The sequence below is a fragment of the Ochotona princeps genome, chromosome 9, assembly GCF_030435755.1.
Source record: "Ochotona princeps isolate mOchPri1 chromosome 9, mOchPri1.hap1, whole genome shotgun sequence".
In the NCBI taxonomy this organism is placed as follows: Eukaryota; Metazoa; Chordata; class Mammalia; order Lagomorpha; family Ochotonidae; genus Ochotona; species Ochotona princeps.
Genome location: NC_080840.1, coordinates 72,901,904 through 72,928,517, shown reverse-complemented (window position 1 = coordinate 72,928,517; position 26,614 = coordinate 72,901,904). Strand labels below are relative to the sequence as shown.

General features: G+C 41.0%; 1 protein-coding gene across 1 annotated transcript; it reads left to right on the top strand.

Moving 5' to 3' along the window:
• Window positions 1-922: 922 nt before the first annotated feature.
• CIBAR1 (CBY1 interacting BAR domain containing 1) lies at window positions 923-24,100 on the top strand. The gene is made up of 9 exons (XM_058668801.1): window positions 923-963; window positions 1,418-1,652; window positions 4,317-4,385; window positions 5,016-5,117; window positions 8,412-8,417; window positions 10,499-10,603; window positions 16,836-16,949; window positions 21,528-21,647; window positions 23,847-24,100. Exons 1-9 carry the CDS (start codon window positions 938-940, stop codon window positions 23,943-23,945), a joined length of 876 nt encoding a protein of 291 aa, XP_058524784.1. The 5' UTR covers window positions 923-937; the 3' UTR covers window positions 23,946-24,100.
• Window positions 24,101-26,614: the final 2,514 nt, after the last annotated feature.

The window sequence follows — 26,614 nt, the reverse complement described above, 5'->3', positions numbered from 1 at the left end:
TCAGCTCCACTTCCCACGAGCCTGGAGAAAACACTTAGAGAACTTCAGGTTCCCACTCCGGGCTGACAACCCCACACACCCCTGGCACACACCAGGCCTTCACTGGATGCCTTGCTGAAGGAACACAAGGGCAGAGCAGACCAGTGTGTCATCACAGAAAATGGGGGAGGAGGGAGGAAAGAATGACCGGTTCGAAGCCAGCTGTCACAGGCACTGAGGACCCAAAATCCCACTGTCCCTGCCTCAGTCTAGGGCTCAGAAGACAGAACAGAAGCCACGAGTGTACCGCAGGATTTGGGTCCAGCTCAGCCAGACTTCACCTGAGGCTCCTGAGCCGGCCGATTCCCTCAGTGGGTTGTTCAAGCTAAACTCAACTTGGGTCCTTCAAATCGGGGACCCCTGCCTCGAATCCCTGTATTATCTTTAATGACAAGTAAATCACTTCCACATACGGCCGAACTGAATACATATTTGCTGAATATTTAAAAACATAAAAATCAGGCAGGAGGCGGCAAGCACTTCTCTTCTGCAGGCCCACGGTGCGGGGCTGCATCCAGAGAAGCAGTTGTAAGGCTCCCTGTGACCCAGGCAGACACACTTAACCCTACCGGCCTTGGATTTTCCGTCTCCTCCCTGGTCTTCCTCACTCCTGGCGCCTGGACTGAGCGTTGGCTGAAGTGCAGCTCTCACACTGAGAGACGGCCTGGCAGCCGGCCGCGCGCTCCCGCGCTGTCCCGGGCCACTTGGCCCTTCCCGCGCGCCCAGGGTCGCGCGCCGCGTTTCCATGGCAACGCCCGGTCCGGCGTGGCGGCGGCGGCGCGCGGGGCGGGCTCTCGGACTCCCGGTGGCGGCTCGCGCCCTAGCGCGCGCCCCGGCGCCTCCCGGACCCCGTCGTTGGACCCTAACCCAGGGTTCCCCAGCTGGTGCGCGAGGCAAGATGCTGAGGCGCAGCCTGGAAAACCGGTAACAGCCCGGGCTTTGGCTGCCCACTCCGTCCACATGCGGGGGCTGGGGCGCTCTCCGTGGCGCTTCCGCACAGAATTCCGACCCAGGGCCGCACACCGCGTGGTCCCCGTGCGCCAGAAGGCCTAACTCCCTGGGCTGCCCCGAGCTCCCGGCGGCGGAAAGGAGACTGGGCCCGGCCTGCCGTTCTGCTCCCCGCACAGCCGCGGAAGCCCGGGGCAGCCTGGAGCCCAGGCCGCCGAGCACAGGCACAGCCGCCACCGCCGAGCGGCGAGGCCTGGAGGCCCTGGCCCGATGTGTGCCCGCGCCACGCTGTCCGCACGGGAGCCCCGGCCGTGCCTGTGCGCCTCCCGCTGCACAGTGCCCCGGGAAGGTAGGAATGCTTAGCCAGTTAACATGGAAGTTGTCTCACGGCTTAACGAGAATTTTTTTTTAATGTCACCTTTTCCTCTAGGGACGCTCAAACCAGACAGCTGCAGGATGCTGTGACAAATGTGGAGAAGCATTTTGGAGAGCTGTGCCAAATCTTTGCTGCCTATGTGAGGAAGACTGCCCGATTGCGAGACAAGGCGGACCTGCTTGTGAATGAGATCAACATCTACGCCTCCACAGAGACCCCGCATTTAAAGCAAGGCCTGAAGAATTTTGCTGATGAGTTTGCCAAACTTCAGGATTATCGACAAGCAGAGGTACAGAGTAAGGTCACGGCGTCCTTGGGCCCTGACGAATCACCCATGGAGGTTTTCTGTTGTCTGACTGTCGTGGCCAACATGCACTGGATGGTGGATGTGCCGGCCTGTGACTCGCTGTGTGAGGCTGTGCAAGGGAAGCTGGAGTGTGGCTGCAAGTCCTGAATCCCACCCCACGTCAGCCCTCTTGAATTGCCAACTTGTGGCCCCTGGGTGGCAGAGAGCAGAGGGTGGCAACATAGTAACCCTGGGAAAGATGAAGATGTTGGGAATGGCCATCTCAATGTGTCTGCTTCTTGCAGAGTGAGCCAATGGCTCCCTGACCCCTCCCCCACCTCGCCTTGTAATTTTTTTTAAAGATTAATTTTTTTATTTTATTACAAAGTCAGATATACAGAGAGGAGGAGAGACAGAGAGGAAGATCTTCCGTCTGATGATTCACTCCCCAAGTGAGTGCAACAGCTGGTGCTTTTGCCATTCCTAAGCCAGGAGCCAGGAACCTGGTCTCCCACACGGGTGCAGGGTCCCAATGCATTGGGCCGTCCTCGACTGCTTTCCCAGGCCACAAGCAGGGAGCTGGATGGGAAGTGGAGCTGCCGGGATTAGAACCGGTGCCCATATGGGATCCCGGGGCTTTCAAGGCGAGGACTTTAGCCGCTAGGCCACGCCGCCGGGCCCAAAAATGCATTTCTTTTCATGCTTTTACTAGAACTTAGCATTTCTGCCTATAATTATTTTGTGTGTTTTAAAACGGAGATTAGTTTGTCAAAAGTTGCCCAGTAAGCACTGCATTCCTTTTATGGAGTTCTTTCATCAGTACCTTTGGCTTCCTAAAAGCCTAAAACAAATTTTAATGATCAGAAAATGAGAATGGTATAGTCTAAGCCTCTCGTTGCTATTCACACCTCACTGGAGTGGTAGTATGTTTGACGATACTGTTTATAAAAATGTCGCTCTGGGTATATAACAACTTGGTTATACATGATAAGCGGGAATTTAGTATTTAGAGAATAATCTGAGGTCAGATATTTAAAAAAAAAACAAATCTGACTTCAGCCAATAATTTCTGTGTCCCTTTCTTGAAAAATCTTTATGCCATTTATCCAATAGCGAAGTGAATTGATTTACATGTGTTCGCCTTTGTTTTCCTTGCTTGCCAAATGGTGGAGGTGGTATTGAACAGTGGCGCAAGGTAGGCAGCTAAAGGAGAGCAAGACTCGGAGAGACCTTCCGCTGAATAAACAGTGAGGGGGCGCAGCCTAAGCCATTTCAAATGGTCATGGTTTTATTTTAGGATTTCTAATACTTTAATGATTTATGGAACTTTTTTTTTTCTTTCACATGAAGCACAAACGTTTTGTTTACAGAAACTAAATCTGTATGAAATGAAATACATTAATGGTTACTCAAATATGTATCATAAAAAAGCCTTTTTCCTGCTATAAAAGTTACAGATATTACTTTAAGCAATTACATACTTACTTGGCCAGTTCTGAGGAAAAAAACTTTTGTGAAATCTGTTTAATTGCAAGTTACAGAGAGAGGAAGGGACCAAGCCATCTCCCTCCCACTGGTTCATTCTCCCACGTGACTGCAATGCCAGGACAGCAAACCCGGAGCCTAGAATTGCATCTGGGTCTCCCACCTGAGTTCAGGGGTCCAGATGAGCTTGCTGCTGCTTTCCCAGGCACATGAACAGGGAGCTACATTGAAAGTGGAAGAGCTAGGACTAGAACCAGTGCCCATATTAGATGCTGGCATCACTGGATGCTTAACTTGCTGTGCCACAATACTGGCCCCAGAGAAAAGTTTTTAGTGTCTCGGGGTTATTTTTCTTCTGCTTACCACATGTGCCTGCCATTTTAAATATATGTGTTTTTTTCAGTGCCTTCCAGGGGTGTTATCAGGACAAGTAGTAATTGCTCAAGTTACTTCTTCTGATTGAACTAGAATGCAGGGATCATTCATGTAGTTTGAAAGCTCAACCACACTACGGTCATTTGTCTGCTTCTCCATTTGTGAGAATTTACAGATGGCCCCCCAAGAAAAATAAAAGGCCACTAATACAATGATTCCTAAGCCTCTTTTCTTTAAATGTTTCCAGTATGCCATATCTTTCAAGTATATCACATTGTGATAAACTGGAAATGGTAGCTGTGTTTGCTTTTGAGATGTTTTAAGGTTTACCCAAAAGTTACTGAGATGAAGAAGCGCACTGAGAGGCAGCCCTGTGGTGCAGTGGGGTAAGCCGTGGCAGGCAGTGCGATTCGCGTGCCTGCTGCTCCGTTTCTGCCCCAGCTCCTGGAGAATGTGACTGTGAAGGCATTGGGGGATGGCACCAGTCTTTAAAAACAAATAAATAATATTAGGGTGATTGTGTAGAAAGATATTTTCTTATCACACTTCATTCTGAACAAGTGCTTTTACTATAATTTAGCAGTTTAAGAGTTCCTGATATGTTTGAGTTTAGATTATGAGTCTTATTAATTTCTGGTGGTAACCTTTTTATTTATAAAGATAGGGCAAAGTCACATTTTAACTTAACATTTTTTATATAGTTTACATAATAATTATTCAGGTAAAACAACATAGTTTTGTTTCAGAATTTAAATTTTGATTTGTCTATGTTTCTTTTCAGTTATGTTTTATGATAATTTTCAATAGGTTGAAAGACTTGAAGCCAAAGTAGTTGAACCTTTGAAAGCGTATGGCACAATTGTAAAAATGAAACGGGTAAGTAAATCTGCATTTTTCTCCTTTTGTTAGGTATTCTGGCAAAGGGTTTCATATTTCCTATTGTCCATTTAATACAAAGTACAAACCACTATGTAGTCATTCTTTTGATATGCTTTGAGAGATTGTTTCTGAGATCTTTGAGAGTCATGAAATATTTTTTACTAAACTTACTAATTATTACTATAGAAATACTTAAGTGTTTAATATGTGTAGTCATGAATATATGGACAGATTATTTTACTAAATGAATATGTCTGTACATAAAGCAGGGGCTGACATTTATATTTTTTGAATGAGTATGACAAAGTTCTGTTTTAAATCAATTTTATTGAGGGATAATTTACATTTTAAAAAAATCTAATGACTGGCATGTAATTACCACCATAATGAAAATTACATATTTGTATATAGTTTTGCATTGCAGTGTTATTACTGTTTTTAGATGGTATTGATGAAAGACAAGTTTCTCACATGCTCATATAGGTACGCACTAATTATTTAGTACTCCTAAACCTGGGGTAATGGGACCCATATCAGACATTTGTTCTTCCATTCTTAAAACGCAGGTTGTGTGTCATTTATCTTAAATGAGAAGCTTTCAGTAACAACAAACTTACCTATTTGCAGGACGATCTCAAGGCAACATTAACAGCAAGGAATCGAGAAGCTAAGCAGTTGACTCAGTTAGAAAGAACACGTCAACGAAACCCATCTGATCGACACGTCATTGTATCCTTTGAAAGTTGGTCTTTTAGAGAATGTTTGTAAGGTGTGTGGTACAGACTCAGTGTGTATGGAGATCATGCATTTCCTCAACATGAGAATGTGAATACAGAGGTTTGGCACACGAGCACGTCCCGTATCCACGTCCCTGGACTCTTCCCATTCCAGCTTCCTGTTACTGTACATCTAGGAAGCAGCAGGTGGTGGCTCCAGGGGCTGGATGTCTACTGTCTCTGAGAGAGGGCTGAGCTCTAGCATGCTGGATTCGGCTTTGCCTAGTCCTGGCTGTCACAGGCTTTTGGAAAGTGAGGAGTGAGTTTCTATCTCTGACTCTCTTCCTTTTAAATAAAACTGAAAAGAAGAAGGTTTTCAAAATGTTGAAAAGAAGCACTTATGTTTAGCAATTATTACTATAAAAGTCAGTAAATTTTCAAGAGATGCAACCACCTATTTCAGTTCCCTTATACTCATATTTTTGACCATGATGGCCTTTCAAAAAAAGAAACAAAAAAAAAAAAACCCTGTACTCAGTAGTGCAGATATTTTTGTAAGGAATACAGTAAAATTCTGTTATTTTTGTCTTACATGGCGAGGACTGCTCATTAGAGATGGATCGTTAATGTTAGTGTATATACTGTCGGTGCTCTTCTTGCCCCACTTTTGAGAAAGAAATTTTCATTTTAAATCCCTTCATTTTTCCCCTAAAAATAAACAAAAACCTGTGAAACAATAGTTATGACTTCCAACCAGAGAGTCTAAGGAAATTAAAGAATTTGAGATCCACACCTGGATACAGAAGGAGCTCTGCCAGGCTCTTCTGTCCAACATGGCTATTCCTTAAATGAGAACATGCCTTGTTCATGACTAAAAGGCAAACAAAACACTACCTTGCTAATGGCCAACAACTGGCGTAGGCAGAACTGAAAGCAGAGCACCAGCCTATCCCTGTTGTATCTGTTCCCTCTCTCTCATTCTATTTATCTCCTTCCCACATCCTTAAGATTGTTACTGCTCAGCAGAAGCCCTGAGGCTTAGCCCTTGGGGGCATGGGAGAGAGGCACTCTGAGGTTTGAGAGCACAGCTATTCCTGAGACAAGTTCCTTGAGCAGTGATCGCAGCTGCGGCCGTAAGCCTGGGAGTGCCTGTTGGAGGCTGAGGCGGGAACATTTGCCCGTGATTGAGGCTTCTGACGTGCCAGCTGGAGATTGTGCAAGGTGTTCTGTGAGACCAGAGAATGCTAGAAAACATGACAGACAGCTAGCAATCAAGGCAGAGACCAGAGAGTATCACCAGTGTTGACGAATGAGAACAGAGATGAAAAGGTTTTGTTTTGTTCTGAAGTAAGGAGGCCCAAAAGAGGACGGGCAAACTAACGTAGAATCCTGCACAGTGGAATCACATGGCTGTTCTTAATACAGAAGTGAATCTATTCCGAAGAGGAAAACATTTCTCAGATCCTCTGCTGTGAAAAGTGCTGTAGACGAAGTCATCCTCGAGCATAGTTGAAGCAGAGCTGTGATGTAATCACATAGGGCGAAACGTTAGCAACAACGGAAGAGACTGCTGCAGACGCACTGGTGTGCTGCGTGGGCAAGATTCCCAGCTCTGCCTTCGGAGAACCTGCATGGAAAATAAAGAACAGTAAACACAAAAGTATACGTTTGTGGCAACATAAAGTGTTTACCAGGATGGGCCCTTAAAATCCATCTGCCTCTTTATTCAGAAGTGTATTCAAGCTCCACATGGGATAGAAGCAGTCCCTTTGATAGAAGAGGGTAGAATACAGACGTCCCCAGGGCTCTGCTTGCTCAGCGCTTTAGGGGGGCTCCAAGAAACTTGTATTTTGTTTGTTCTAATGTTTACTGATTTATCTAAAGTTCAGGGTTACAGAGACAAGCTTCCATCCAATGGGTCACTCCACAAATGGCCACAATGGCCAGAAATGGGCTGCACCAAAGCTAGGAGCCAGGAGCTGCATCTGGGTCACCCACATGGGTGGCAGGGCCCCAACTACTTAGGCCATTTTCTGCTGCTTTCCAGGTACCTTAACAGGGAGCCCCGTTTGAAGAGAGGCAGCTGGGACATGAATCAGGAGTGGCCCAGCCCACTGCACCAGACCCCCTGGATAGCTGCTGAACAAGTTGCCTGTCACAGTTAATACAGGCCTGCATAAATCATTTCAAACTCTTGACTATTTCCATTTAATTTAATGATATTCCTATTCAAACTGGCATATTATAGGATTTTGAAGAACTTCAAGGAAAAGGGAGAAATTGGAAGTTTTAGGAATTCATATTCACTGTGAAAACCGTGATTTTGGATTTTGCTCTGCTCAACCCAATAAACTTGAGATTTGAATAAATAGTAGTTGTTGGAGGGTGATAGGAGGCTTGAGGTACCTCTTCCCGGTTTAGCCAACTCTACTTATCCTCCAAAAGTTTTAAATGAAAATATCAATAAATGGGGAGGAAAAAGTAGTAGTCCCAAGAGTGACATCAGTCATCTGTGTTAGGAAAGAGTCTACTTGAATGTTCTTAGCAAAAGATCACCATACAGCAGATAACTTAGACATATTTTAATACTGGTAACTCAGACCCAGCACGGTAGCCTAGCAGCTAAAGTTCTCCCCTTGCATACTCTGGTTCTAAGCCCGGCAACCCTGCTTGTGGCCTGAGAAAGCAGTCAAGAATGGCCCAAAGCCTTGGGACTCTGAGACCGTGTGGGAAACCTGAAAGAGGCTCCTGGCTTCGGATCAGTGCAGCTCCAGCTGTTGGCAGCCGCTTGGGGAAGACCTTCCTCTCTGTCTTTCCTCCTCTATCTCTATATATATATATACATATATTTATATATATATATATATGTGTGTGTGTGTATATATATATATATATATATATATACATATGTAAAACTACAAAACAAAACAAAAATACTGGTAACTCTTCAAAGACACTCTAATTTTATTCTTGAATTTTCTGTTAAGAACTGATAATTTAAAGAATCCCAAGTCTGGCAGCATAGAAAAATACTTTTCATTTCTGGCAAATTTTAACTTGTTTCTGTGGCTTTACACATCTTTACATCCAAATGAATACACAAACATGCAGAGTTCTAAACAAATGTGTATTTTAAGTGCTTAACACCTTGAAATTCTATAGTTGAATGAATCACGTATATGCTTGACATAACTGACATAGAAGCTAATTACAAGAAGGTAATATTGTTAAGAGTATGATTTTAATTTATTTAAAAAATTGTTACATTGTCTTTGAAATGTGCTTTTTCCTTTATGAAAAATCACAGTCACAGGTGGGTAAGAAAATGGCGTGTCAAGAATTGGATCCTTTCAGTAAATCCTTTTGCTTGTTGCAGTTTATGTATTTTCTAGAAGGTGCAAGGGCTAAATGTCATAATATTACATGTCACAGAACTTTGAATGCACATACCTTCCTTGATTATCAAATGCTGATATAAATGAGACTTTTGAGTAAATATAACAATAGTCTAGAAAACAAAACTGTTAGGAAACTACTGAGAAACTTGGCCAGTATATTATAGAATTTCTATGTTACAGATTTAAGACAGTCTAGATATTGTGCAACAACTGTTGTCCTTAAGGGAGATGATGCTTTAAATATAAGGTGGGTGGACATACACTGCACTTAACAAAGGTGCTGCCACAAGCTATCTGTGACTGCTGAGCTTTTGAAGGCCAACTAGTGGGATTTAGTGACAGTTTTAAATTTTCCATTTAAGTAGCTTACATGTAAATGGCTATTTGTGGCTGGTTGACACACTGGATTGCAGAGCAAGATTTAGATAGTGTGAGTACATGTGGGAGTGCATGAATCAAGCATTCGATTGCTACCTAGTTGATTACCGGCATGTGCATTATCGCATTAGAAATAGGATATTTAAAAAAAGAAACAAGGGCACTGTGCGGTGGGTGGCCTAGCGGCCAAAGTCCTTTGCTTGAATGCACCGGATCCCATAAGGGTGCCGGTTCTAATCCTGGCAGCTCCACTTCCCTTCCAGCTCCCTGCTTGTGGCCTGGGAAAGCAGTGGAGGACGGCCCAAAGCCTTGGGACCCTGCACCCGTGTGGGAGACCCGGAAGAGGATCCTGGTTCCTGGCTTAGGATTGGCAAAAGCACCAGCTATTGCACTCACTTGGGGGGTGAATCATCAGACGGAAGATCTTCCTCTCTGTCTCTCCTCCTCTCTGTATATTTGACTTTGTAATAAAAATAAATAAATCTTTAAGAAAGAAGAAATAAGATGTTATTGGCTTAGAAGCAGCATCTCCAAGTAGAAATCCTATGTTTAAATATTTGTCATTTATATTCTACTTTTTTTTAGTAAGATATTAGAAACACTTAATGTAATTGGAAACCCAGCAAAAATAAAGAAGATAACAAGAGAATGGAGTTAAATTTACTAGCCCAAAATGCCTTCTTGTTGTAAGGGTTAAAGAAGAATCAGGTTCTGAGTGGGAAATCTGTCCCAGCTCTGTCTTTCGGCTGTGTGCCATCACTCTCTTTAGTGTTTTACAAAGGCTATTTCATTTAATCCTGCATCCAGTAATCTGATGGGATATACATTATTTTACTGATTAAGACACAAGGTTTGAGAGAATTGAAAATATTTGTCATAGTTCTTTCGTTTTGTTTTTTTTTAAAGGGATTTATTTATTTTTATTACAAAGTCAGATATACAGAGAGGAGGTGAGACAGGAAGATTTTCCGTCTGATGATTCACTCCCCAAGTGAGCCGCAACGGGCCTGTGTGCGTCGATCCAATGCCGGGAACCAGGAACCTCTTCCGGGTCTCCCACGCGGGTGCAGGGTCTCAATGCATTGGGCCGTCCTCGACTGCTTTCCCAGGCCACAAGCAGGGAGCTGGATGGGAAGTGGAGCTGCCAGGATTAGAACCGGTGTCCATATGGGATCCTGGGGCGTGCAAGGCGAGGACTTTGGCCGCTAGGCCACGCCGCCGGGCCCAGTTCTTTCTTTTGGAGTGAGAAGGGCTCCAAGAGGAGAGACACTAAGGGAAAAAGGACATGATAAATGACACAGGTGGTGAAATGGAAACAACAGGAAATACCGAAAACAGCTTTATATTAAATGATCGTGAATAAGGAAAAATAATTTTGTAAAAAAGATGGATTTTTGTTTTGTTGCGTTTTAAGATTATGAAAGTTCTTTCAGATTATTAAAGTTCTTCATTCTGCATGTTCTTGTATATAGATGACTTTATTATGTGTGGTGAAATATACCATTTGATAACTTGCACTGTGTTATGCCAAAAGCCAGTGCTACAGTTGCAGACTCAATTGAATGGATTCCGATTTGATTTCTTTTATCTATACTTTGATTGGGGAATAATTTTGTAGGCAGAAACCGAATTACAGAGAGCGACAATGGATGCTACCCGAACAACTCGTCATCTGGAGGAAACTATTGACAACTTTGAGAAGCAGAAAATAAGGGACATAAAGGTAATAAAATAATTGTTAACATTCAAAACATATTTTCTAATCCTACCTTATGAAAAGTTTAAATTATGCTTTTTTTTACTCATGAATAATTCTTATAAAAAAATTATAAACCAAAACGTAGGGGCTACATTCCAAACGAGAGGCAAATAATAAATATGCATTTTGCACAGTATTATAATTATTATCTAATCAAGGAGGATTAATATTTATTATGCTTTTATGTATCAGGTGCTAGTCCCAAATGTAAATTTAAATTATCTTTCAGTCTTCATAGGAACTCCATGAGAATGAAATGGTTTTAAGAAATTCAGAAGTGATTCAGAGTAATTTACTGAAAAGCATAACAAGAAATATGAGCTATAAACCAGTTGTTTAGTATGTGCCTTCTATTTAATTCACTGTCATTAACTTGTTGCATAAAATTATCTAAGTTTTATACTATCAAATAAACAGGGTAATAGTAGCCAATGATCTTTGGGATCCTGAGGTTCAGTTCTTCAAAGGCTTTTTGGTAGGCATTTTGGAAAGATGTGAAGGATTACAGATGTTCTTCTTAGATACTTTAAAATTCACCTGAAGATGTCTTTTTGGCTCACTGCACAGAATTTGTAGCAAGCAGTGATAACTGTTCCTGCTTTGCCACTGTTGACCAAGAAGCCTTCCTGCTTTCATGACTTGCATCCTTATCAAGCTTATATCCTTCTCAGTGGAGTATTATCTGCCTTTCCAAAATCCTTATGACAACATTCCTATGCAGTTCCTGTTTTCTTCCATTTCTTATCTTCATTACAAAGGGTTTCAGAACTTCAGCCTCTCAACTAAGGTCCCACTCTTCAAGGAGACTTTGTAAGACAGACAACCTTCCCCAAGATGGGAGAGTAAGAACAGGTAAAGCGTTACGGTTGCTGAAATTTCAAGACTAAAGAAGACAGCGTTCTGCCATAAAAGATTGGCTCTAACCTGAAAAATGTGCCTGGAACCCTGTAAGCAGACCTTCATTCTGCTGACACCTTAAGGCTTTCCTAGTGGTGGGAACCTTACTGCTCATTCTGCCAATGCCTACATCACAAGAGTGCCTACATCATTTTCTTGTATCTGGAAATTCCTCTGTATTTTGACATTTGGACTCCCTTCTGTGTTCCTCCTGCCTACTGGCTAATTCTGCCCATGTGTTTAATTCCCTGTACATAGCCAAATACAAAACTAGAATGGAATTACAGGTGCAGAGAGTCCCAGCTACAATTTCTGCTACCTGGTATTTCCTGAGGCACAGGAGGCTTTTCAGGGTGAAAGGGAAAAAGAACTTCCACAAACTGATTTTTAATTCAAAGTGTGCAACTTGATGGTTTTAGTGTATTCACAGGTATGAGCAGCCATTGGCCATTGTAGAACATTGTCTTCACTTTTACGTTGCACACTTCCGTCCTTACTCCCCTGCTCCTCTTAGACCTAAGCAACCACCTCTAATTTCATCTATCCGTGTGGATAGTCTGGGTATTTCATACAAATGGAGTCATAGAACGTGTGTCTTTGTGACTGGCTTCTTTCTGTTAGCATGCTTTCAAAGCTTATCCACGTTGCAGTAAACAACACTATTTCATTTTCTTTTATTTTTATTTAATAGGCAGAGAGCCACTATTGACCGGCTCACAGTGCCTGCAACGGTCAGAGGTGGGCAGGGCTGACACTGAAAAGCCAAAATTCCTTCCATTAGTCTCCTAAGAGGGTGACAAGAACCCAGCTGCTACAGCCATTACTGTTGTCCTGTGGGGTCTGTGCTGACAGAAGCCTCAGGCAGAAATCAAACCCAAGTCCCCCAGTATAGAATGTGAAGGCCTATCTCCTTTATTCCTTTTTTGTGTCCAAATACTGTTGTGTGGGTATTGCTACAATTTTTTGTCCATCAGTTCGTGGACAACTGTGATGTGTTTTTTTGGGTTTTTTTTTTGTTTTTTTTTTTTTCTTTCTGGAAAAATGCTAATGTAATCACCCAGGTACATGTTTGGGTGGACACAACACTTCCGTTTTCTTCAGTATATACTGAGGTATGGAATTCTGGATATATTGATTCTATGCTTAGTCAGTGAGGGAATTGCCAGACTGTTTTCCGAAATGGCGGCACCACCGTATTCGCAGCAGCATTCCGAGGGTTCGGATTGTCTCTGCACGCTCAAGGACTTGTTCTTCCTCAGACCTCTGGAGTGCTGCCAGCAGAGTGGGTAAGAAATAGTATCTCATTGTACTTTAGATTTGCATACCTTGCTCATGCTTAATTCACCACTTGCTTGTGATCACCCTTAAAGGATAGACTAACTAGGTCTTCTGTCCATATTTTAGTTGACTTCTAACTGAGTTGCAAGTTTTTAGTGTATGCTACATATGTAACTTTTCAGATAAAGAATTTGTAGTTTCTTCCCTTACATTCTGTGAGTTTTCACTTAGTTGATAGTTTCCAGTGGTGCTGCAGTTTTAAATTTTAATGCAGTACAATTTATCTACCATTTGTTACTTATACTTACATCGTTTGGCCAATAATCCATTGCCATATCTGAGGTCATGAAGGCTTATCTCTGGTTCCTTCTAAGAATTTTACAATTTCAGTTCTGACACTGTTTTTTAGGTTTTTTTTCTTTAATGTTTATTTACAAAGGCTGAGCTACAGAAAGATAGAAAGGGAATAATCTTGTGTCTGCTTATTTACCCCCCAAATGGATGTAGTATTTAGCTGGGCTGGCCCAGAGCCAGGAGTTTCAGCCAGGCCTCCTACATGGGTGGCAGGGGCCCAAGTTCTTAGGTCATCTTCCACTGCTTTTCCATTCACATTGGTGAGGATCAAGATTGGAAAACAAGCAGTTTGCATTTGAACTGGGACCCATATGAAGTGTCAGCATTGTAGGCAGGGGCTTACCCCACTGACCACGAAGGCTGCATGAGTTTCTGTGTAGGACATTAGCTAAAGATCAAATGTCGGGCCCGGCGGCATGGCCTAGTGGCTGAAGTCCTTGCCTTGGAAGCCCCGGGATCCCATATGGGCACCGGTTCTGGTCCTGGCAGCTCCACTTCCCATCCAGCTCCCTGCTTGTGGCCTGGGAGGGCAGTCGAGGACGGCCCAAGGCCTTGGGACTTTGCACCTGTGTGGGAGACCTGGAGGAGGTTCCTGGATCCTGGCTTCGGATTGGCGCGCACCGGCCGTTGCGGTCGCATGAGGAGTGAATCATCGGATGGAAGATCTTCCTCTCTGTCTCACCTCCTCTCTGTATATCTGACTTTGCAATAAAAAAATAAATAAATTACAAAAAAAAAAAAAATCAAATGTCTGCACCTGGCTTGTTCCCACAGTGCCACTAAGATTTTATTTTTATTTGAAAGGCAGATTTTACAGAGAGAGGAGAGTTTTGAGAGAGGTCGTCTATCTGCTGGTTCACTCCCCAAATGGTCACAATGGCCAGAGCTGAGCTAATCCAAAGCTGGAAGCCAGGAGCTTTTTCTGGGCCTCCCACATGAGTGCAGGATACCAAGGAGGTGGGCTATCCTCTACTGCTTTCTCAGGCTGTAAGCAGAGAGCTGGATGTGAAGTGTAGCAGCCAGGACAAGAACTGGCATCCATATGGGATGCTGACACCACAGGGTGGAAGATTCATCTGTTAAGTCACAGCACTGGCACCTATACTCATCTGTTAAGTCACAGCACTGGCACCTGTACTGCTTATTTGTAAAAAATTTGTTTATTTAAATAACCTTCAATTAAAAAAAAAAAAATATATATATATATATATATTACTGGAAAGGCAGACTTACAAAGAGGAGAGACAGAGGGAAAGACCTTGCATATGCTGGTTCACTCCCCAAGTGGCCGCGAAGGTTAGCTGATCTGAAGCCAGGAGCTTCCTCCAAGTCTCCCAAGTTGGTGCAGGGTCCCAGGGCTTTGGGCCATCCTCTACTCTTTTCACAGGCCATAAGCAGGGGGATGGATGGGAAATGGAGCAGCTGGGACAGAAACTGTCACCAATATGGAATCCGAGCCCATGCAAGGTGAGGATTTAGTTACTGAGCCATTGCACCAGGCCCTAAAGGACCCTTTGTATTAAAGATAGTTGCTTATTTTGCTGCTTATTGGTGATTTTGAGACTTACTGCTTGTTTTGCCGGATCGATTGCCTCTTTTGGTTTCTGCCTTGGTGTCAAGCCTAGAAATAACTACCATCCCTAAGATTATGTTAGCATTTGCTTATATTTTCTTTTAGTATGACTTTTTGAAATTACTGATTTAAAAGGCAGAATGACAGAAAAAGGGTGAAACAGGCTGTCTGCTGGCTCACTCCCCAGATGACCACAACAGCTGGGGCTGGGCCAGCTAGGAGTTGAAATCCCATCTAGTTCTCCCACATGCAAGGCAGGGCCCCAAGCAATTAGGCTACCCTTTGCTGCTTTCCAAGTCACATTAGCAGGTACCTGGATCAGGACTCTGGTCATGCCTTATCCTGCTGCACTACAGTGGCAGTCTCTCTGGTGGCTAAAGTCCTTGCCTTGAACGTGCCGGGATCCCATACAGGTTACCTCTGGAGCATCGGTCTTCTTACTGTTTCTCACAGAGGCACTGACACACTTGTAGGGGAACACTCAACATCTTTCTGGTTAGCCACTGTCTTAGGCTGACAGCTAAGAGAATTTCCAGCCTGCACCATTAATTGCTCCACTTCCAATATCTGGAAATTCTTAATGCAAAAAACAAATAAAGGCAGAGACAGACAAGGGAGCCCTCCCACTCACTGGTTCCTTCCCAAGGCTGGACCAGGCAGAGGCCAGGAGCTCAATCCAGATGTTCACGTGTATGGCAGGGATTCAGCTACATGAGCTAATCAACAGTGTGTGCATTAGCATAGCACTGGGAGCAGAGGCCAGCATTGCAACCTGGGCACTCTGTGGATGTAGGCCTACTGCACACTTCAAACATTATGCCAAATACCAGCTCCACAACTGTTATCTTAGCAAGAATCAGCTGCCAGTCCAGCACATCAGAGCTGTGACATTACATAAAGTGACCCACAATGTTCACTGTTAAAATGTCAATTATAAGTCTCTTATCCCAGTCATCTTACACTAAGCATATTTTCAATTATGGATTTCTTTCCACTGGAGAATAGCAACCAGAAGGCTGTTAATATACCTTGAAGTATTTGTTTAATCATTTAGGAAATAACATATATGAAGCAAAAAATCTCAGGACATTAATGGATGTCTAGAAGGCCATGTTCCCAAGTTTACAGCCACTCCTTGCTCAGCGATTGCCTCAGAAGAGCAGGCATCTGGAGGGAAATGTGTTTTTGTTGCCGTCCAGTCTAATACTATCCCTTCTATCTTACACCTTTAACAACAATTCTTGGGTATTTTCTACCTAGTTCTTATTCCATCTCATTCCACATTAATGTTTAAATATTTTTTGTAAGAGGCAATATAACAAAAAAGAGCATATTTACTGCAAACCTGTTTTCTATTTTTTCTACATTTGTCATCTCACGCCTGCTTCAATCTCTGCTCAGAATGCTAAGTTTTCATCATGTCACAGAGCTTACTTCAGTTTTTGTAGGAAATTATGGATTTCAACAATAACACATCACTAAAAGCTATAATCTATGGCTTTTACTAGGCAAGAACGGCAACTTTGCAACAGAATCACATCCACGTCTCAACATTCTGGTTATAACAGTGGGCATGCAAATATATGGTACCAAAATCAGTGGTGGGAGTGTCATAACCATTACCACCAAGTAATTCCTTTGTTTAGAGAATGAAAGTAACATAGAATCAGAACCTAATTCCAGTCTTTAATGCTGTTGCTTTAACAGCTGCAGAGGCTGAACTACCAACTTCAGAACTGCACTAATACGTACAGCCATCTTCTGCTGCCTCCCTAGGCACAGTAGCAAGTAGCTGATCAAAGTGAAGCAGCCAAGACTCAAACCAGTGCTCCCATGGTATGCCGGATTCACAGGCAGTGGCTTAACCTGGTGTACTGTACCACTCACTACCCCTGGTTTAAGAATAAACAGTGACGATAGGAAACATTGTGTAATTTGAAGGTTTTATTGAAAAAGATCTTTCTGGTTGTTTTTAGGTTTTGTACATTTACCCTCTAGAAAAGTATTATTCTGCATGTAATAAAATGCCAGTAATATAGTGAGAAATAAACTCATAACATGTATGACTATTTAAAATTGAATCTTTTTTTTTAGAATATATTTTCAGAATTTATCACAATCGAAATGTTATTTCATGGCAAAGCTTTAGAAGTGTACACTGCTGCCTATCAAAATATACAAAAGATTGACGAGGATGAAGATTTAGAGGTAGGACTACATCTAAGTGCCTCTCTGGTAATATGGGGGATGTTTTGTTTGTATGGGGCAAAAAGTCTTAGAAGCCATAGTATAAGTTCCAAAAGATAATGTGACTAGTAAGTCTATAAAAAATGTACCATTGACTGGTTATGTATAAGCCCCACTAAAATGACAGTTGACTAGTACCTGGCTGGAACAGCTTTTGAGTGTTGATGCCACGCAATGTCCCAAGCTTTGTCTTTGCTCATTCAATTCTTCACGCAATCCTAAAAGGTAGGTCCATGCTTCTACAGGTTAAGCATCCCTAATGTGAAATTTGAAATACTCCAAAAGTTGAAGTGTTCTGCCAAAACCCTCATTTCAGTTTTTAGAACATTTTGGGTTTCAAATTGTTGGTTTAGGGATGCTTAACCTAATGAAGTCTACGTTTCATTTTACATGTAGAAACAGGCTGTTAAGAGATCCTCTGTGCCTTTTCATGCCATTATTTCATTGGTCCAGGAAACTTAACTATAAAACCAGAATGCACTAAAATTAAGCTACATGTTTTCATGTATACATTGTTTCCATGTTAAAACTTTGATAAACACTTTTGTATTTTCTCTTGTTCAGCAGGACTTGCAAAGTGTCATTTCCTTCCAAATTAATAAAGTTGGTTTAATTTTCATTCCTTTCTATATATATTCCTTTTGAAACCTAGATTATCAGGGGTTCAGTTGCCATTTGTAAAACAATATCAAAATATTTATGTAACTATTGCTTTGGGCCAGCTACTTCAGTTGTTTTTTAACCTGCAATAAACTAGGTACTTTTTGTCTTCATCCACATGAATGTGAAAACTAATGTACGGTGAGGTTAATAAGTTTCTAAGCAGTCCCATAGCTGGTGATAACAGAGCTGAGCCACACTCAGAATACGGTCCAGTGGAGATCACATTTTTTATTTTAAGGGTGAAAATCCAATCTGATTAGCATTTCCATTTCCTTAAACATTTCTTAAAATCTTTGATTGGCACTGGGGTACAGTATGACATTTTTCAATAAATGTATATATTACATACTCATCAAGTCAGGGTAATTCATGTTTCACTTCATGAGCTTGCCAGGCTTTTAACAGGTCACATGAACCATTTCCTTTAAGAAACCATAGTATATTTTGTGACAGGTTCAAAAGTGACTCCCACTTTTCTTGTACCACTGGGGCCCCATCTCAGGTTTTCTTTGTTCTCTAAATAAGCAGTTTCTTAGTAGATAATAAAGTTCGTTCAAGTCATTTGGTCCCAAATATTTCCTTCTCATTCCAGATGATTTATACAGCCTTTTTATCACTCTTCGTAGCACCCCTTTGTTTGTAATACCGCTACTTAAGAATCTGCCGGCCAGGTCATCTCTGGGATATCTAGGAAAACCTGATGATTTCAGGGCCATGTGGTAAATGTGCAAAATCAGCTTCTCCACTTTCTAGTGGAAAAATACTGAGCTTCTCTGCATTTCAGATTCTTTCTCTAAAAATGAAGATTATAGTACTTACCGCTTATGTCTGTTTACTGAGCACTTATTATATGCCAGACCCCAGTCTGAATGCTGAGTGAGGACCTTAGTATTGTTAAAAATGAGCCAAGCTGACAAAGTATAAATTGAATGTACCACTGAGCTGACATTTTTTAAAGTCCTGTGTGGTTTGATATGTCCACTTCTCTAAAGAAAAAAAGTATGTGTGTTTGAGACAGAGAGGGAAATAGAAACAGGAAGATATTTAGCAAATATTTCCACCCAAAGGACACAGGAGATGGGTATTCAAAAGTTCTGAGACAGGACTATTGCAAAAGTCAGTATATTTGAAATAGGACAGTAGAGGACATGTTCAGTGAAACATAGGCATGAACTTCAAAAATCCAGCAGCTGTGGAGAGGAGAGCAGTCGGTGGAGGAAGGAACCTGTAAACACGTTATTTGCAAACAGCAGAATATACAGTTCACAGAAGTAACTTGCTATTTTCCCAGGGGGCCCATGCTTTATGATAACTGTCAAGATTTCAGGAGCAGCCAATGCTTGCTAGTCTAACACTCTATTTCATTTGCTCTTCCATAAATAATATCAGGCCCACTTTCTCCTTCAAAAACTCAATGTAATCATCTCAGAATATATTCAGATTTAAGATTAACTTCTACAATAAATCTTGTCACATTGAAAAAATGTGTTACTGCTGGTAGGTTTTCCTATAGTGTTTAGTATTTTGCAGTAGTAGTTAAATATTTAACCTAGTACAAATTTTTAAACCAGAGGTCTGTATTTTTGTCTTCCATTTTTTTCACTTACCTGTTCTTAGAAATGTTCTGATGAAGATAAATCTCCAAGTACCATTTATGAATCTAGTTTTTGCATCATTTTACAATGTCACTGTTCCATCTTTAGCATCAAAATACAATTTGGTCCTCAATAGACTGTTAAGCTATCTAGTATATCTGAATTGCCTCAAAACATTTATCTCCCCTCCGCAGTTACTTCCCTCAATTTATGTCCTGCAGTTTGCTAAGGGTTCAATGAGTAGACATCTCCTCGTTTCCTTATCACCAGTGGTTTAAAATCTTTTATTGCATAAATTAATTAACATTACATACCAAATTGCTGTTAGGTAGGAAGAGATGCAGAGATAAACAAAGACTCCTTGCAAAAGACACATTGTAAAGACATAGATAAAAGCTTACCTGGTGTTATAAACAGTTGGAACTTGTGACTAAAGAACATGGCATTTGATCTGACTGCTGTAGAGTAAGTTTGCTGGAATTGCAGCTGTTTTCTGGCTGTGTGTTGGCTAAGAGTGGTGCAGTTTTGAGTGAGCTTATTCCTTAGATAGCATCTAAAGCAGTTGGACTTAACAGGACAGTTTTGAATAAACATCATACTTTGGTCTTTAGAAGACATCATGCTGGGTTTTTTTGTTTGTTTGGTGGTTGTTTTTTTTTTTTTTTTTTTTTTAAGAGAATTATCCCTGTGTTTTTTGTTCGTTTTTTAAGATTTACTTTTATTGGAAAGTCAGACAGAGAGGAAGAGAGACACAGGAAGATCTTCGTCCGATGATTCACTCCCCAAGCAGCCACAATGGCTGGAGCTGCACTGATCCAAAGCCAGGAGCCTCTTCCTGGTCTTCCACACAGGTGCAGGGTCCCAAGGCTTTGGGCTGTTCTTGACTGCTTTCCCAAGCCACAAGCAGGGAGCTGGATGGGAAGCATGGCTGCCAGGATATGAACCGGCACCCATATGGGATCCTAGTGTGTGCAAGGTGAGGACTTTAGCCGCTAGGCTACCATGCCAGGCCCAACACTCAGTTTTAAATAAAAAAAACTGTGTGGAATCTATTAACTAAAACAGAAGTAATTCAGAGTGAAACTTAACTACAAAAGGAGTCTAGAACTGCACTGTTCAATGAAGTAGCTAAAAGCATGTGGGTATTAAGCAACACAAATTAGAGCCAGCACTGGAACACAGTAGGTAAAGATGCCAGCAGCACTAACATCTCATGATTGCCAGCTCAGGTCCCAGTTACTCCAATTCCGATCCGGCTCCCTGATAACATGCCTGAGGTAGCATCGTGGTACGCTCCAAGGGCTTGGGGCCTCACACCCACACACAGGAGACCTGAAAGAAGCTCCAGCCATTTTGGCCATTTGGGGAGTGAACCAGCAAATGGAAGATCTCTGTGTCTCTCCCTCTGTAATTCTGCCTTTCAAATAAGTGAATGTTCAAAAAGAAAAAAATACTTACTCCCTCAGTCATGTCACATTTCATCTGCTTAGTAGCTGCCACTTTGACAGCAAACATTTCTTTCATCTGAGAAAGTTCTATTGGACAGTGATAGTGCACCCTGGAACAGATAGTGTCAGGAGAGTGAAGTATATGGAGGACTGATTGGTGGAAAGCTGTAAGATCTTTCAGAGGAATGTGCAAGAAAAGTGGCCTAAGTGAAAACCTTTAAAAATACCAAATTATAAATGGTTTTGTAAACAGTAGAGGAGGAGATGTGGGGAAAAAACATAACGAAGCAGACTAGCTGACACATGAAAGTTAAGTGAGGGCACATGAAAAAAGTCGGAGCAGGTCAGGGACAATGAAGATGGTTTGGGAATTTTCTTACTAGCAATTTTAGAGGAGGATTTCTCAAAGTGCAAATTGTAGTTAGTTGAAAAAAATCATTAAGTAAAATACTTCAGAATGTTTGATTTTAAACTTAATCTCTAAAGAAAGGGATCTATGGAAAAGTAAGCTTCTTTGAGGCTTTATGGCAGTGAAGTAAAAGAACAGGTAGGGTGGAATCAAAGCTGTGTGTGCAGCCTCACCACCAATTTGCCTGTCTGCTGAGGTCAGCACCAGCCTCCCATCCCTCATCAGCTCAGACGTTCAGACTGAATTTAGCTTTCCTCTTTCTAGCGCAAGTCTAGAATTTAGTTTTCCTTTAAATGTACAATTGGCATTTTGTCCATCTCAGGGAGAACTTGCTTCGAAGTTAACAAGGAGGTACTTAAGTTGACTATCTAGCTCTTAATTTCTTAGTGGGTATTTTATAATGTTGTTTTTATCATTGAAATAGGTTTTCCGAAATTCTCTGTATCCATCAGATTATTCATCTCGTTTAGACATTGTAAGAGCAAATTCAAAGTCGCCTCTTCAGAGATCATTGTCAGCTAAATGTGTATCTGGAACAGGACAGGTAAGTTATACATCATTAAAGTGCAATCTTTAAGTATTAAAGATGTTTTCCTTCAGTCTTCACATTTCTAACTTACTCTCTATTTCCTCATCTGTAAAATGTTATTTCCTATGTTTTATAATTACATTACTCTGAAGCAAACGAGAGCAAAAGTATAAAAGAAAAAGGAATGATCTAGTATAATATGAAGACAAATTCTGAAGTAACATGGCTTAAGTTTACATTTCCTTATCAAGATTTTTTAAGGGATTTATTTATTTATTTTTATTGCAAAGTCAGATATGTAGAGAGGAGAGACAGGGAGGAAAGATCTTCAATTGGCTGATTCACTCCCCAAGTAAGCGCAACGGCTGGAGCTGAGCCAATACGAAGACAGGAGCCAGGAACTTCCTCCAGGTCTCCCACGCGAATGCAGGGTCCCAAGGCCTTGGACCGTCCCTGACTGCTTTCCCAGGCCACAAGCAGGGAGCTGGATGGGAAGCAGGGCTGCTAGGATTAGAACCAGCGCACATATGGGATCCCAGGGCGTGCAAAACTGGATTACTGTGCCAAACCCCATGATCAAGATTTAATGGATCTGAATATCATACTGAAGCAAAGGCTTTTATTTAACATTATCACAGATCTAGCAGCACATATCATTAGAGAAAGAGCCAATTTTCTCATTCCTTCTACCAGCAAAACCTGAGTTAGCCAGTATCCAGAGCAGAATCAACCTTGTTCTGTAAAGGACCAAAGATAGGACCTTAAGCTTTGTGAGCCATGTGGTCTCAGTCCTAATGAACAGCAATTATAAATAACACACAGATCACTATGGCTATGTCCTAATGCAACTGTTTACAGAAACAGGACAATCTGAGCCATAAGTTGCCAAACCTCAAACTACAGAGCTTTTTACATAAAGAGTAATCAAAATACTTAGAAAATAGAAACATTTAGATAAATTTGATTCAGTGCTTTCATTTTTTTAAAAGATTTATATCTACTGGAAAGTCAGATATACAGAGAAAGAGAGACAGAGAAGATCTACCCACTGATGTGGCCACAACAGCAGGAGCTTAGCCAATGCAAAGCCAGCAGCCTGGAGCCTATTCCAGGCTCTCCCATGCAGGTGCAGGGTTCCAACACTTTGGGCGTCCTCCACTGCTTTCCCAAGCCACAAGCAGAAAGCTGGATCGGAAGCAGGGTCGCCGGGATTAGATCCGGACCCATGTGGGATCCTGGCGCGTGCAAGGTGAAAACTTTAGCCATTAGACTATTGTGCTGGGCCCCAAGTGCTTTCATTATTAGTTTGGTTCTCATATAAGCATTCATCTCATCTTTGTATTTAATTAATTCTTCCCCTAACCAAGTTGTGTTTTTATTATTCAAGCATTAAAGGCTTTGCACATAATTCCATAAACTTGGTACCATACGTTTAAAATTCTATCTAGGATAATGTGTTCTAAAGTGTATACAAATTTAACCAAATTTAGGTATCTGTGCAACCAGATACCTAACGTTCCCCTCCAGGAGGTTTAAGCAGCATGCCCCAAATCCAACAAACAGGATTTGTGATCTGATCAACTCAGTCTCATACAACGTTTAAATAGCACTACCTCTAGACTACTGTTTCTACCGCACTGCTTCACTAAAAATTATGTTTTGGCCATATATTTGTTAATTTTCAAATACTATTTCAGTGATTCAAGAATATTTAATACACTGAAGCCATGCTTTGAAAATATTTTGTTATTGAGGCTGTCAGCTGAAACCGGATTTCAAACTCATATCAAAAATATAAACTTTTTCAGCCTTATACTAAATTTATAGGTAACTCTCATTCCTAAAAATGCGTAAGTCTTGAGTCATTGTAGTTTATATTGCCACTGCCACCTGCAGCCCATTTTCTAGCTTCCTGCTAATACCCCTGGGAACCCACAAGTGATGTCCCAAACACAAGTACTTGGGCTCCTGCTGCCTGCATGCAACCTGATTTATCTCAGCATTTTGTAGTCTTACGGGAAATGAACCAGATTGAATTTTCTTTCTCTTGGTATTTTCCATCCTGCCTTGTTACTTTTTCAATAAAACTTTTAAAAAATGACATATGGACATTTTTCTTAAATATGTCTTAGAAGGGCATATGGAGATACCAAGCATGTAAAATTATTTTTTACCATTTTTTATTTTTAAAATTGTGTTTACCACTTTTAACAGGTATCCACCTCTCGACTAAGAAAGGACCAACACCACACAGAAGATGATGATGATGATGATGATGATGAAGATTTAGATGTTACAGAAGATGAAAATTAATTTTTCTTAATTTTATATTTCTACTTTCATCTTAGGTGACTTGAAATCGAAGATTACTAAGTTGTAAAACTCTATACTTTATTGACACATTAAACCTCAAAATGAAATTCTACCAAAAATTAAAAATAAATAAAGGGAATTTATGCTGGCCAAAATTGAAGGTTTTAAAAAATAGTGCACACCAGCCATTTCCACATACTACCCAGTGCTGTGTGATCTTTTTGTACTAAGTTCAACTTTTGTTTTAAAGGTGATTATTGCAAGGCATGTATCACTGCCTTAGCTGTTCCAGCTGAAACAAGATGACCTAAAAAAACACTCTAAATTGTTAAGACTTCACACTTTTATCACCAGAAAAGGATGACACAAAATCTATTCCATGAAGAATTAAAATGTTAAGTGTCATCACTAGATATGCAAATTTACTTTCCAACTATAACACACCAAGAAATCAGGTGTTACAAATGCGTGTTCTCTTTAATAAAAAAGTCAAACAGACTGGTTTTAAGGGAAAGCTGCTATGCTAAAGCACTAAGCATGGTACCTCAACTTTTGGGAAACCACTAAAACTTCTTTAAAACTTTACCAAGCTACCACCTAATCAATAAAAAGGTATATAACCACTTACCCTACAAAAAACATGTATCTGGTATTTATTTTTTCTTCTGGTGAGGAATTTTACTTATTGATCTCACACATATATAAAATAAATAATGTTTTGATATTGAAAAAAAGCAATTTACTCATAGTAGAAAAATACCTTTGAGAAATTTAATTTCTACTTCTGTTAAAGCACTGTTTCCTGTGAAGAGTTCTAAGCGATAACATTATTCCAACTTTTTTTAAAAAATCAAAACATTTAAAACCCTAAATAGCTATTCTTAAGAAACTGACATTATCATTGGACTTCTGTTTTCTCAGTGTTTTAATTTGGTGTGTAGCTCAGGAGGGCCATAAGCAGGCTATATAACTTCTCTGGTTTTGTTACCAGTATTTGAACATAAACAAATAATTTTGTAACAAAATAAATGTTTTATCTACCTCAAAGAAACATTTGAAGAATAAAAAGAAAACTATGCATAAAAATGATTTCATCAATGTAAAATTACCAAACCTACTTGGTAAACTTTCTTAAAGGGACAAATGAATATAAAATGCTCTGGGGGCCAAAACTCAAAATCAAAGCTATCAAATGGCTGCTTATAAACCAGTTAAGATGTAACCTCATTTTAAAAATGTATACATCGTTCTTTAAACATCCCTGCTGTTAAAAAAACGAACTGGGCAACCAAAACAACAGATTACTTGGCCTGCAGGGCTGCATCACTTATCTACAAAACAGGAATAATAAATTAGGATCATCAGGATTAAATGACATTTAACTCTTACATAATTATAGACCACAAATATCTAAGTGTAGTATCTAATGCAATTCAATAAATAATAGGTAATACCTATTGCAAAGATAGCAGGGTTGTGGCTTAATAAGTTATAAATGCATCAAGTGCCACTGTCTTAATGTAAATTCACACAAGTGCACACCTAATGATTTATACATTCTAGATATGCTCTATTTTCAGATACTTCCTAGAGAGATATGTAGTAGGCACAAAGCTGTTTTTACCACAGTAGAGAACAACTATGCCTCTGAGGCTCCTGGCTGCCTGCTCATATAACAAAGGGGAACACTGGCTCTGTGCAGTAGTTACTGCAGCCAGGTGATGTTCACCTGAGGATTCAGTACAACACTCAGTAACAGTGTGTGCTACAAACTGGTAATAAACTGGTAACCTGGCTGGCTGGGGAAGACACAGAGAGGAATGCCCAAAGTTGCTGCACTTTAAACTTATCAAATTCCATGATACATTCTAGCATCTGACTAAGTCACCCTATCACTGAAGGCAAGAGAAAGAGATGCATAAACATGGCTCTTAATCAGAACCAGCTTTAAGTAACTAAACCTTGATACAATAAGGAATAAAGTATTAACAATTAGCTGGTTGGGCCCGGCGGCGTGGCCTAGCGGCTAAAGTCCTCGCCTTGAAAGCCCCAGAATCCCATATGGGCACCGGTTCTAATCCCGGCAGCTCCACTTCCCATCCACCTCCCTGCTTGTGGCCTGGGAAAGCAGTTGAGGATGGCCCAATGCATTGGGACCCTGTACCCGCGTGGGAGACCCGGAAGAGGTTCCTGGTTCCCAGCATCGGATCGGCGCACCGGCCCGTTGCGGCTCACTTGGGGAGTGAAACATCGGATGGAAGATCTTCCTCTCTGTCTCTCCTCCTCTCTGTATATCCGGCTTTCCAATAATAATAAAAATCTTTAAAAAAAAAAAAAAACAATTAGCTGGTCTTTTCAACTACCACCTTCTTACCTAGTACAAGAAGCAATTCCATTTTATGATCAGTTTCAGTTTCACGTCAGCTTTATCGTTAGGTATCAGAAAAGTGTTCATCTATTTGTACATTCCTCAAAAAGACTGCTTGATCAAATTAACCATCTACATAATGTTTGAACAATTAAAAAAATCCTCTCTTCCTAAGCCACGCATTGTGTTCCATTCGGGCATCACTCTGCTAGCTTGCTAAAGAGCCATATTTAAATGCTTTTGAACCAAAAATACTGATTTTTTTTTGCTACTATTAAGATATTCACTATTAAAATCAAGG